The sequence below is a fragment of the Gracilinanus agilis genome, chromosome 2, assembly GCF_016433145.1.
Source record: "Gracilinanus agilis isolate LMUSP501 chromosome 2, AgileGrace, whole genome shotgun sequence".
Taxonomy (NCBI): Eukaryota; Metazoa; Chordata; class Mammalia; order Didelphimorphia; family Didelphidae; genus Gracilinanus; species Gracilinanus agilis.
Window position 1 is genome coordinate 499,512,963 of NC_058131.1, and position 14,121 is coordinate 499,527,083.

Sequence of the window (14,121 nt, forward strand, 5' to 3'; positions counted from 1 at the left end):
GGAGGAGCCCAGGGCTTGACTGACAGGAAGAGGCTGATGCTTTTACAGTAGCTATAAAAAAATGTTGCCAGCCAGAGGCTGGACTACTGGATGAAGGTCGATGAACCTTTTAAAACTAAACAAGGATACCTAAGGCTTGATTGACTACTAATCCTAATCTAAACTGGGATCATTAAGTACCTTGAAGTGTTCAGTTCAGAGGTAGGGTCAATCAGGTTAGGGGTGCTTCCCCCATAGCAACTTCCTAAAGGTCTAGGGGCAGACTTGGGGTTTCCAGAAATATATTTGACAACTGTAAAGTTTATGAATCTCTTAACTAAGTCTGTAATTATTTTTAATTGGAATTTAAGAACTATCTCCTTTCCTCAATTCAAGAAGGAAAATCTTAGGAAAGGGGGCCTCAGGCTCTAAAAACTAAAATCTTTTCAGATAATTTAATGTAATGTAAAGTAATGAGAGTGTGTGGAGTTAATCAACTCAACACACCTGTTCTTTATTTTTGCATTTGTAACTAAAATTGTGACACATTAATTATTGCCCAAATATGTAAGAATAGCTGCTAAAATGTGCCTGTGTGTTTAAATTGTGACCGTGTATTTATGTCCAATCTGATTTTGTTTATTTGCAAAGGATTTATGATTCATATCGTGAACTAAAAGTAATGTTTGTGGTAAATTGGATATGAAAATATGCAAAAGATATTAGTTATAGGATGTATGGGGAATAGTGTAATTGTTCATAAGATTGGTAATTTGGGCTTTTTTGAGCAAATACAAATAGCAAGAAGAAATGAGACCTGAAGGAATTAAGAAGTTTAAGCAAGTAACTGTTTTAGAGAAATATTTTCAGAAACATCTATAGCAGGATAAAAGTTAAAAGGGCAAATATCCCTACTATAAACCTGTAGAATGAGAAAAGGCTTATTTGGGGTATTGGAGATGTTTAGATAGTAGAATTGGCACAAAAAGGAGTAGGACTTCTCTGAGCTGATGGGGAAAGAGCTGTTCAGAAATGACTGTCTGGTGATTAAAACTCCATTTAAGAGAAGGAAATGGAGTTTTAATGACCAGATAGTCATTTCTGAAGAGAGGCACTTGGAAGAATGTGACTTGTTACAGATGAATGCTCTTATAACAGGGTTGGAGAGACAGTTTCAGCCTCTGCTGAAATGGGATCTTTCTGACTGATAAGGCGCCAGAGTCCAAATGGAACTCCTATATCACTCAGTGCCCTTTTTTAAGAGCATAGGTAAAGGGAGCAGCTGGGTGGCTCAGTGGATTGAGAGCTATGCCTAGAGATGGGAGGTCCTGGGTTCAAATGTGACCTCAAATAGTTTCTAGCTGTATGACCCTGGGCAAGTCACTTAACCCTACTGCCTAGCCCTTTCTGCTCTTTTGCCTTGGAACTAAGTATTGTTTCTAAGATGGAAGGTAAAGTTTTAAAAATAATAATATAAACTTTTCTTGCTTTTTCCTTATCAGCACCTAATGCAAATTGTAAAATGAGGACTTCTATTTCCCCAAACAATCTATTAGGTTAATAATTGAAAATTATCAATATATTAGGGAACATACTTTGAGAAGTAGATAAGGTTTGTAAATAAATGACCAGTATCTCCAGCCTTAATTTACCACACTTGAAGTTTGGATCTTGAGCTTTGAAATATGGCCCAGAGCTTTCTGGATTTCCTCCAGAATCTGTAAAGAAATTTGTCTGTAAAATATTGTTACTTATTTTTTATAGAAGCTGAATTAACGTATGTCTTGCCAAGGATTTAGCAGGAATATCTCAAGAATTTCTATAACGAACCTAAAGTAAAGCAGAATTCATAAGAAGAGACTCATCCATTGGCTATGGGGATAAGTTAATCAATGTCATCAATTACTATTGCACTAATTTCTTCTGTTTCTATCAAGAGCATTGCCAGAAGCCTCAGGAAGACAGCTGGTTTGGTAGGAGTTGGTGGGAGTTTGTGAAAATTGGTGGCAGCACTTTTGATCTCCCCTTGCTCTGCACCCTTGAGACTTTGTTAATGATTCTATGTATTAAATATTCTGCTTTCTAGAATGCATACAGGAGTGGAGAGCTCCTCTATGAATTTTGAGGTATGAGTTATAAGAAAATCATGAACTGTGAAATGACTAATACAAGAAATGCTAATGGCTAGGGAGATAAATGGCCCTATGGAATAGTAAAGATCTATGTGCCCTATATACTTAGTGAATAGATTAACTGGGCTATAAGTAGTAATAGAGCTCATCACTGATCTAGAAGGTTAGAGTCCTAGAACTTATAAACTCACCAGATAACACAAACGAGGGAGAATATATTGGCACAGAGTAACTCTGGATAGCCTCCTGGCTCCCAAGGGAAAAGTAAACAATGTTGCATTTATCAGTACTGCAAACAAGTGGAAGTGCAGTTCTTTTTATTATTATTATTAATAGAAAATTTTTCCATGGTTACATGATTCATGTTCTTTCTCTCCCCTCCACCCCACCCTTCACCCCCATAGCCGACACGTATTTCCACTGGGTTTTACATGTGCCATTGATCAAGACCTTTTTTCCATATTATTGATAGTTGCACAGGGGTGGTCGTTTAGAGTCTACATCCCAAATCATATCTGCATCAACCCATATGTTCAAGCAGTTATTTTTCTTCTGTGTTTCAACTCCCACAGTTCTTCCTCTGATTGTGTATAGTGTTCTTTTTCATAAGTCCTTCAAAATTGTCCCAGATCATCGCATTGCTGCTAGTAGAGAAGTCCATTACATTCGATTTTTACCACAGTGTATAAGTCTCTGTGTACAATGTTCTCCTGGTTCTGCTCCTTTCACTCTGCGTCATTCTAGTTCACATGGAATTCCTCTAGTTTGTTATTCCTTTGAGCACAATAGTATTCAATCACCAGCAGATACCATAATTTATTCAGTCATTCCCCAATTGAAGGGCATACCCTTGTTTTCCAGTTTTTTGCCACTACAAAAAGTGCAGCTATAAATATTTTTGTACATGTCTTTTTCCTTATGATCTCTTTGGAGTATAAACCCAGCAGTAGTATGGCTGGATCAAAGGGCAGACAGTCTTTTAGCGCCCTTTGGGCATAGTTCCAAATTGCCATCCAGAATGGTTGGATCAATTCACAACTCCACTAGCAATGTATTAATGCCCCAATTTTGCCACGTCCCCTCCAACATTTATTATTTTCCTTTGCTGTCATGTTAGCCAATCAATGCCATACCTATCAAACTACCAAGAAACTTCTTTACTGAATTAGAAAAAACTATAACAAAGTTCATTTGGAAGAACAAAAGATCAAGAAAAACAAAGTGAAGAAAGGTGACCTAGCAGTACTGGATCTTAAACTGTACTCTAAAGCAGTGTTCATGAAAACAATATGGTACTGGCTAAGAGATAGAAGGGAGGATCAGTAGAACAGACTTGGGGAAAGTGACATCAGCAAGACAGTCTATGATAAACCCAAAGAGCCCAGCTTTTGGGACAAAAATCCACTATTTGACAAAAACTGCTGGGAAAATTGGAAAACAATATGGGAGAGATTAGGTTTAGATCAACATCTCACACCCTATACCAAGATAAATTCAGAATGGGTGAATGCCCTGAATATAAAGAAGGAAACTAGAAGTAAATTAGGTGAACACAGAATAGAATACATGTCAGATCTCTGGGAAAAGAAAGATTTTAAAACCAAACAAGAGTTAGAAAAAATTACAAAATGTAAAATAAATAATTTTGATTACATTAATTTAAAAAGGTTTAGTACAAACAAAACCAATGCAACCAAATTTAGAAGGGAATCAACAAATTGGGAAAAAATATTTATAACAAAAACCTCTGACAAAGGTCTAATTACTCAAATATATAAGGAGCTAAATCAATTGTACAAGAAATCAAGCCATTCTCCAATTGGTAGGGCCAGGGACATGAATAGGCAATTTTCAGATAAAGAAATTAAAGCTATCAATAAACACATGAAAAAGTGTTCTAAATTTCTTATAATTAGAGAAATGCAAATCAAAACAACTCTGAGGTACCACCTCACACCTCGCAGATTGGCTTACAGGAAGTGTAATTCTTGTATTGGAAAATAAGTGTACTAGAAGGTAGTAGTTTAAGGATAACATTTAAGCTTGAATGTATGCAAGAGGAGAGATAAGTGAGTAAAATCTAATGCTAAGAGGTAGTAAAGGAGATTGGCAAAGGTAGTCATAAAATAGCTTATGCATCAGTTCAAAAGTAATCTTTTTGATTGATGCAGGATGGTTACTTTGGATAATGAAAATTGTTGAAAACAGTAGTTTTCTTTATGATTTGTGGCAATATTCTATTCTTATCCTGCCTAATTCATTGCCTCATGAAGATTGTCAGAACTACTAAAAACCTGTAGTTGATTGTTAAGAGGAAATATTCCAGTAATATTGTGAGAAAAACAATATCTTAGGAAAAACGAGGGATTGTGTGGAGAAAAAAAGAATTAACTTGCTCTTCTCAGGGTGGGATTCCATTAGAGAAGGAAAACCGGTTTAGGAGTTCAGAGTAACATCTCAAGGACATTTTGTTATTGCCATAGACCCAGTGAATTGAGAGATCTCATATCTCAAAGAAAGCAAACCATTAGGCTATCCTACCTCCTTATCTCCTCTGACTTTTAGAAGTCAGAAGAGCCACTCCTAAGGACATAGCTACTTCTTCATAACCTCCCCCCTAGCCTGTTGAAACTCCTGATGAAGCCACACTGTGATGGGGCTCCTGCTGTGTAAGCTTGACAACGTGGAATCTAGAAACCTCAAGTTTGCAGCAACTTGAGATCTTGAGATCCCCAAGTTTGACCTTGTCACAAGAGAGTTCTCTTGGAGGGAGATCCTTGACTCAGAGTTTCAGACCAGCAAAGGACCTTAAAGTACTTTAAGTGGGGTTAGCAGGCTTAATCAGATGTTAAGTACCCTTTTTGTCCTGGTAGCTTCTCTGATTGTGTCAAAGTCTTTTCTTAGTTAGCCCAGCCCTAGGCTGGATCTTTCCCTTTTGTCCATTATAAAGCATCAGCCTCTCACTGATAATCTTGTCTTGAACTTCTCATTTCTTTGAAGCCATTGTAAAGCCAATCAATCACACTCCCAGGTCCCCAGTTCCCCAGGAGGCATATAAATTCCCCAATTCTGATGGTTCATCAGAGCTGTCATCTAGCTCTGAAGCACTCCCAGGGATATGGTAGCCAGAGTGCCAGGGTTTTCAGCTTTGTGTAGTTTGCGGCACTTGACCATGTGGAGGCCTAAATATTGTACCCTATCCCTCTCCTGATTAAAGACTTGGTTTTTCTGACTATTTAATAGTTCTGTGTTTTTTCCAAGTTAACAACCTATTGTTTTCTAATTGGCTAGCGTCTAGACTTTCCTGCCTACACTGTAAGTTCAGCCCCCAGACCAAAGGGTATGGAACAGAGTGGGTGGGGGTTTGTGGCAAGAATCTATAAAACAGTTGTATCTGCAGCCATGCATTGGGCATTGACTTTGGGCTTGACTCCTTCTCATGAGAAAGATTAAACCTTACTTCTGTTCACTTAAATGGTCTCTATTTCTTTAAACCCTATGGTCTCATACATATGGCAACCAATAAATGATGTCAAAAAGCCTGAATCTTTAGTCCCCTGAGCCAACCAAGACATGTGGACTGCCTCAACACATTTTAAGGAACTAACCTGTATAGAGGAAGAGTGGGGATAATGCTCACACTATACCCTTTAACCTGGAGATTCCACTGATGGGAGACAAGGAGATCAATGAAAGAAATAAAGGACACAAATACACTATAATATTTCTAATAGCACTTTAGACAGAAAACAAAGAACTAGTAACAAAGCAGACAACTATCTATTGCAGAAGAGCTAAAGGAATTGTAGCTCATGAATATGGTGGGTATTATTTTGTTCTAAGAAACAACGAATATGAAAAAATAAGGAAAGGTATGAAAAAGTAAATGTATGAATACAAAATGGAATGAAGGTGATGGAGGAGTTCTCTCCCCACCCCACCCCCAAAGATCTAGATAATAGACAAGACCATTACAGATCAGGAAATACAGTTAAAAAGCCACAGTGTGTCATCTTTTCATCTCAGATCAGCCAAGGGAGACAAAGAAAAAAGGGAACAATGTGTGGGCTATTGGGGACAAGGTGACAGGATCTAGTAGGGACTGTAGGGTGCTGAACATTTCTTGCCAAGGGACTAAATGAGGACTCGCCTGATCACCACAGCAAGATCAGAGATTCTAGATCCATCATAGAGGGCCTGACCTTGTACAGGGCACAAAAACAGCGCCAAATAGCAGCTCTGTCATACAAATACCATACCTGGGATTCAAGGAGGATCAAATTAAGTCCACGTATTCAATTAGGATTAAAGAGGTGACCTCTCCCAAAGGGCAAGAAGACTGTACTTTGGGATAGAAGGCAAGGGCAAGGACAGAGGTCCTAAATTATATCTTGAGCAAGAAGCAAATGCTGAAGGGAACAACAACTGGGTGGCTCTGACTCCAGAAATAGAACAATCTCTTGGTTCTAGTCTCAAGCTTATACAATTGCTATTAAATGTAACTATTAATGGACTAATGATAGCTAGGGAAATAACTATTACTAAAATATTGTCACATTATAGCATATTATGAAATAATATTGGGAAATGAGAGAATAGCATCTTTTCAGAGGTGAAAATGGGTTGGTTTTTTTTTTTAATGTTTTATCTAGAATTGGGGTAGGAAACCCAGACCAATGGGAAGTCTTCAGTTCTATCACTCTGAACCTGCAGAGCATTCCAGATCCCAATAGCAAGCCTATAGGTGTGCTACTCAGGCTCAGATATAGGTAAGGAACTTAATAGAACTCAGCCTGAACCCTCCCATAGATCCTTGAAGAACACAATACCCAGTGCCCTGAAAAAGCAACAGTACGACTGAAGAAGACAAAAAACAGGACACAAAATCACTCACATATTTCCACCAGAAGTGGGTCCAACACAAAGTCCAAGATCAAGTAGAAGGGCTAGAAGAAATAAGCAAATTAAAAAAGAATCTCACCAAAAAGAATGATATGGTGACAGAATAGTACAAACACAAACCTAGAAGAGGAAAACGACTACAAGACATCTATAAGCAAAGCCTCAAAAAAAACCCACATTGTGAATAAGTTCAACTAGAATTCCAGATAGAAATAAAGCAAGAGGGGCAGCTGGGTAGCTCAGTGGATTGAGAGTCAGGCCTAGAGACAGGAGGTCCTAGGTTCAAATCCGGCCTCAGACACTTCCTAGCTGTGTGACTCTGGGCAAGTCACTTGACCCCCATTGCCCACCCTTACCACTCTTCCACCTAGGAGCCAATACACAGAAGTTAAGGGTTTAAAAATGTAAAAAACAAAAACAAAAACAAAAAAAAAGAAAAAGAAATAAAGCAAGAATTAAAAAAAAGTTAAAATGATATTGTAATGAAATTTAAATGCTAGCAGGTTTGGAAAAGAAATAAGAGTGGTGGAAGAAGGAAACAGAAAAGAAAACCATGAAAGAAAGAAATTAAAAAAGAATATCTTATTCAAAAAAGATATTTCCTTGAAAATTAAAATTACCAAAACATTAAGCCTGGAAAAATAGCAAAAAATATAAGATCTCAAATCAAAAAAACAAATGAACCAGAAAACAAATTAAGAAGAGATGATTTAAGAATCTCTAAGTTATGTCAAAGCTATGACCAGAAAGAGTATAATTATATGAGAAATTTCACAACTAACCAGATCTCTTGGAACCAGAGAGCAAAGGAAAAATATAAAGATCCCACTAAGGGGTAGCCAGGTAGCACAGCTAATGGAGTACCAGGAGGATATTTGGATATAGAGGAGTGGATAGAGTCAGAGAACTTAGGTTCTAATATTGCCTGTGACACTTCTATGGCCCTGAGCAAGTCACTTAATCCAGATTCCCAAGCCCTTTTCATTCTTCTATCTTATAAATGATACTAAGAGAGAAGGCAAGGGTTAAAAAAAAACAACTTTTTGTCCAATTTACATTAATAAAGCTAACAATGTAAATGAAATGCATAAATATTTACAAAAATATCAAATGCTCAGATTCACAGAACAAGAAACAAAAAAATTTAAACCACTCATCCATAAATGAACTCGTAAAGAAAAAAAGCCACAAGACCAAATAGATTTACAAGCATATTATATCAAACATGTAAAATAAAATTGATTCCATTATTATATGAGTTGTATAAAAAATAGGAAAAGGAAAGGTAAGGGCCTTCCAAATTCCTTTAGTGATACAAAGATCATCCTAGTACTTGATAGTCAAAACAGAGAAATAAAACCATAGACGAATATCCCTAACAAATATTGGGACAGAAATTATAAATTAATGACAAAAACTACTGGGAACACCTAAGAGTAGCCTAGCAGTATGTTCTTTTTTTTTTTTAAACCCTTGTACTTCGGTGTATTGTCTCATAGGTGGAAGATTGGTAAGGGTGGGCAATGGGGGTGAAGTGACTTGCCCAGGGTCACACAGCTGGGAAGTGGCTGAGGCCGGGTTTGAACCTAGGACCTCCTGTCTCTAGGCCTGACTCTCACTCCACTGAGCTACCCAGCTGCCCCCTACATATGTTCTTAATATCTCATATTGTATAGAAACATAAACTCCAAATTAGTACATGAAATAGATATGAAGGGTGATATTATAAACAATTTAAAAAGCAAAGAATAAGTTACTTGTCAGATCTATCATAATAGTAATAGCTAATATGTATAGCATCTACAGAAAATATAAGTATATAAACATAATGTAAATATATTAATACAGGCAAAAAAGAAGGACACTACCTGACCTTAAGGACCTTGCATTCCAATCAAGAAAGATAATACATCAAAGAAAATGAAAAGGATTAGAAGATGGTACTAAATCAAGGGCATGGTGGCAAAGTACAAAAAATGAACCAACTGATGTGGACTCTCCCCAAAATGGAGATGTTGGTAAGAAGTCACCAATGGGAAAGGGGAATCAAGGGAAAAGACAAGAAAGGAAAAGAATGGTGTAAAAAAGCCCAGTGAATCATGGCTGTTCTGAGCCCTTCTTTAAAATGAAGCTTCTGAATCCTACCCAAATTAATTTACTTATTCAGTGCCATACTTTTCAAAATACTAAGAAACTTTTTTATTGAATTAGAAAAAATTATAACAAAATTCATTTGGAAAAACAAAAGATCAAGAACATCAAGGGAACTAATGAAAAAAAAAATGTGAAAGATGGGGGCCTAGCAGTACCATATCTTAAAACTGTACTATAAAGTAGTGATCACCAAAACAATATGGTACTGGCTAAGAGACAGAAGGGAGGCTCAATGAAATAGACTTGGAGTAAATGACCTCAACAAGATAGTGCATGATAAACCCAAAGATCCCAGCTTTTAGGACAAGAAACCACTATTTGACAAAAACTGCTGGGAAAAAATGGAAAACAGCACATAAGGGGTTAGGTTGATCTGATCCTATTTTTAATTAATTAAAAATTATCAATTAAATTTAGATCAATATCTCACACCCTATACTGAGATAAATTCAGAATGGGTGAATGACTTAAATATGAAGAAGGAAATTATAAGTAAATTAGGTGAACATAGAATAGTATGCCTGTCAGATCTATGGGAAAGAAAAGAATTTAAGATCAAGCAAGAAAGAGAGACTATTATAAAATGTAAAATGAATAATTTTGATTACATTAAAATAAAAAGGTTTTATAGAAACAAAAACCAAAAATTAGAAGGGAAGCAACAAATTGAGAAAAACCTTTATAACAAAAACCTCTACAAAGATCTAATTTCTCAAATTTATAAGGAGCTAAGTCAATTGCACAAAAAAATTAAGCCATTCCTCAATTGATAAATGGGCAAAGGACATGAATAGGCAGTTCTCCAGTAAAGAAGTCAAAACTATCAATAAACACATAAAAAAGTGTTCTAAATCTCTTATAATTAGAGAAATGCAAATCAAAACAACTCTCAGGTACCACCTCACCCTCAATATGACAGCAAAGAAAAGTAATAAATGTTGGGGAATTATGGCAAAACTGGGACACTAATGCATTGCTGGTGGAGTTGTGAATTTAGATCCAACCATTCCAGAAGGCACTTTGGAGCTATGCCCAAAGGGCTTTAAAAGACTGCCTGCTCTTTGATCCAGCCATACCACTGCTGGGTTGGTATCCCAAAGAGATAATAAGGAAAAATACTTGTACAAAAATATTCATAGCTGTGCTCTTTTTGGTGGCAAAAAAGCTGGAAATCAAGGGGATGTCCACCAACTGGGAATGGTTAAACAAATTCTGGTTTCTGATGATGATGGAATACTATTGTGCTGAAAGGAATAATGAACTGGAGCAATTCCATGTGAACTAGAACGATCTCCAGGAACTGATGCAGAGCGAAAAGGAGCAGAATCAGGAGAACATTGTACACAGAGACTGATATACATTATGGCAAAATCGAACATAATGGACTTCTCTACTAGCAGCAATGCAAAGATCCAGGACAATTCTGAGAGACTTATAAGAAGGACTGCTTTCCACGTCCAGAGAAAGACCTGTGGGAGTGGAAACGCAGAAGAAAAATATATGATTGATCACATGGTTCGATGGGGATATGATTTGGGGTGTTGATTTTAAATGATCATTCTATTGCAAATAATAATAATACGGAAATAGGTTTTGAACAATGATACATGTAAAACCCAATGGAATTGCTCACTGGCTCCCAGAGAGGGGAGTGAGAAGGGGAGGGAAAGAATAAGAATCATGTAACCATGGAAAAATATTCTAAATTAACTAATTAAATAAAAAATGAAAATAAAATGAAGCTTCTAATGAATATGCCTATGTATATTTATTATAAGGGCTGTTTAATTTTTCCAACGAATGAAAATTCTTCTCTCCCTCCTATCTCTACTAAAAAAGAAAGAACAAAGTCCTTTTAACGCATAAACATAGTCAGGCATATTTAACTGGTCTTGTTTCCTTTCAGAAAAACATTCTCTCCCTAAGTCATGTTCTAGGGAAAGGTCTGAGGCTACTAACTTTTAGTGATTCCTATGAAGAATTTGTCTCCTTGCATCTCTAGTTCCTCTTGCTTATTTGTAAGGTTTCCTTCATTTTTACCTGAGGCAAAGAGATTAGCACAAAATCCTTTGTAAGAATTTGTCTCCAAAGAATTTTTTGGTGGCTCCATTGTTATTCATCATCCTACTTCCAGTGACTTCTAACTTAGTCAAGTTTTCTCCCTCTCCTCTGATTTAAAGATTCTTTTGAAGAGATTTACAAAACTAAAGGTCAAACAGCGATGATGTATGATGATAATCTGAGAATGACTTTATTATCAGCAAGGCAAGGGATCCAGGACTATTCTTAAGAAACCCGTGATGAAAAGAGTCTGATTACAGATTGAAGCAAACATTCTTCACTTTATAAATTTTCCCCAAAGCAAGCAAGATGTCTCCTTTCACATGATAAATATGGGAAAATGTTTTGTATGGTAACACGTGTACAACTGGAATTATCTGCCTTCTTGAGAAGGTGAGTGGGATAGGAAGGAAGGAGAGAACACGGATTGCAAAATGTCAGAAAACTCATTAATAATTGTATCTACATGTAATCTGGGGAAAAAATTCTTAAACTTCTGGCAAATACATTCTAACCAGTCCTTGCTACATGCATATCAATCTAGAAAGAAGTCTATTATTCTTTTGCTTTAAATTGTTGGCCAGAAATCGAAATCCTGTTCTCCAATACTATCTACTACTACCAGCCACTTATTTCCCAACTCATCTCTACTGAAGCTCTTGCCTTCAATTTGCTACGCTGATGAAACTAAGACTTGTGCTTATAAAATCTTCAAGTTCTCACTTGAAAACTTAACATTTCTGGAACTATAACTTATGCCCACATGAATCATTAGAATTGTGTAAAATAATTGGTAGGCAGATCTCTTTGTAGTTATCACATCATTCCTCAGCACATCATTTGTGCCTTTCCCTATAGGAACTGGAAGTTCTGGAGGGCACAGTGTATTTAATTTTTGCCTGTATTTATATTCCAATTCTTCAGAAGATATTATATATGTTAATTATTATCATTGCTTTTCTAGACCTGACAGGTAATTTCTATGCTTCCCAATAGTTTTTATCATGTAGTGAATTTTTGGACCAATTACGGGATCTTTGGCCCCGCCTTGACCGCAGTGGCTCTCCCCTGCCTTTGTATCCCTAAAGTGTCCCTTAGCACTCGGGAGCTAATGAATGCTTGTTGTGGCGGTAGCTCAAATTTATGCTGGTTTTTAAAGTTTGCAGAGTACTCTCCATCCGTTACCTCACCTCACACAAACATCTCCCTGGGTGGTAGAAGCTATAATTACCCATTTTACAAGCGAGGAACCCCATGGTTAAGGAAGGTTCTAAAGTCAAAATAGCCGTGCACTTTGGGAAACTGTGGTGGGATTGGGACCCGAGTACTCGAAACTGCAGATGCAGCTCCATCCTCGGCCGCCTCCCAGGGGAACGACCCAGACGTGCATCTCAACGGAGAAGGGAGGGAAGGGGAGGAGAGGAAAGGGGAGGGAGGGGGCCACAATCGCGAGTCGCCACCCCCTTCTTGCCCAGCGACTGAACTCCCGCTCCCCGTCCGCTCCCTCCACAGGTCCCGGGCGAGCTCGGCTGCTTCTCGGCAGCTTCTGGCGCTTACCCCGCCGCTGCTCATCCCGCCGATCCCATCGAACACCCGACCGAACCCACGAGAATCATCCAAGATATACTGAAAATTCGGAAGGTTGGGCAAGAACGCGTACTTTCTATGTATGAACGACCCAGTGGCGCTTAGAGGTGAAAGAAGAAGAAGCAGCCAAGGCAGCAACCGCCCCTTCACCTGTAGGCATTTAGTCCAAATCTTGCAAGGAAACATCTCTCAACTGGCTAAAGCTAGAAATGACAGCTTGCCGCTTACTTTTAGCTTTGTGTGACTCACGTGACTCCGCCCCCCCCGAATCACTTGACCAGCAGAAAGGCGGTATAGTGAAATGAAGCTCCCTAGGGTTTCGCCACGTTTGAAGATGGCAACGGACCAGTAATGAAGCTAGCCCTATCTTAGTAGAGGGCAATCCGGGATAGAGGGAGAAGATAAAGAACCCTAAACAGGCCCTAGGCTTTAAGGGTGGAAAGGGAAATAGATCTTTAGCTAGATACAGCTAGGACTCTATCAGTTTTACTAGACTGAGGGTTCAAGTCATGACTGGGAGAGCTGGTCTTCTGAAGCACTTTTTTTTAACCTTGTTTTGGTTTTTCTTTTACTTCTTTGTTTTGTCTTCCTTTGCTTCCTTCCTGCTTTGTACAGAGCCTGGCAAAGACTACTTGATTAATAAATTTTAGTTGACTGACTTGACATTTCCAAAAATGTTTTGAGATTATTATGTGCCCACTATGTACCAGAGGTAGCTAGGTGATACAATAAATGAAGTGCTGGACCTGGAGTTAGGATATGAATTCAAATCTAGCCTCAGACACTTCCTAGCTGCATGACCCTGAGCAAGTCACAAACCTTCTTTGCCTCAGTTTCCCCATCTGTCAAATGATCTAGAGAAGGTAATGGCAAACCACTCTAGTATCTTTACCAAGAAAACCCCAAATGGGGTGACTGAGAGTTGAACAGAACTGAAACAACTGAAGAACAATAGCGATATCCCAGAAACTGTGTTATGAACTAGGACTACAAGGAGAAAAATACAACTCTGCCCTCAAGAACCTTAAATTCAAATGTGGAGGCAATGCACAAACACATCTAACAATTTGGGGCTGCTGGGCTCAAGGGGCCATTCTCCCTCTCCAGTAAGGAATCCCTTTAATCTGTCTAAAAAGACTATCCAGACTCGTTTCTCTCTTGAGGGAGCATTTTCACCTAGAAGTAGGTTCAGAGTCCCTTTTCCCATATTCTTTGCCTTTTACACTCCCACTCCAACCACAGGGGAAAGTTACTTAGAGCTTAAGTTTGGCTCATCCTCAGTATCCCTAAAGGAATTAATAGAAAG

The 14,121-nt window shown here is 38.0% G+C and overlaps 1 protein-coding gene across 1 annotated transcript in view; it reads right to left on the reverse strand.

Moving 5' to 3' along the window:
- The window catches only part of LOC123235890 (galactocerebrosidase-like), a 126,524-nt gene extending 113,523 nt beyond the window's left edge, over positions 1 to 13,001 (reverse strand). Inside the window, exon 1 of the mRNA XM_044662120.1 lies at positions 12,786 to 13,001. Coding sequence (XP_044518055.1) covers positions 12,786 to 13,001 — 216 coding nt within the window. The remainder of the gene's footprint in view (positions 1 to 12,785) is intronic.
- Between the last annotated feature and the right edge of the window lie 1,120 nt (positions 13,002 to 14,121).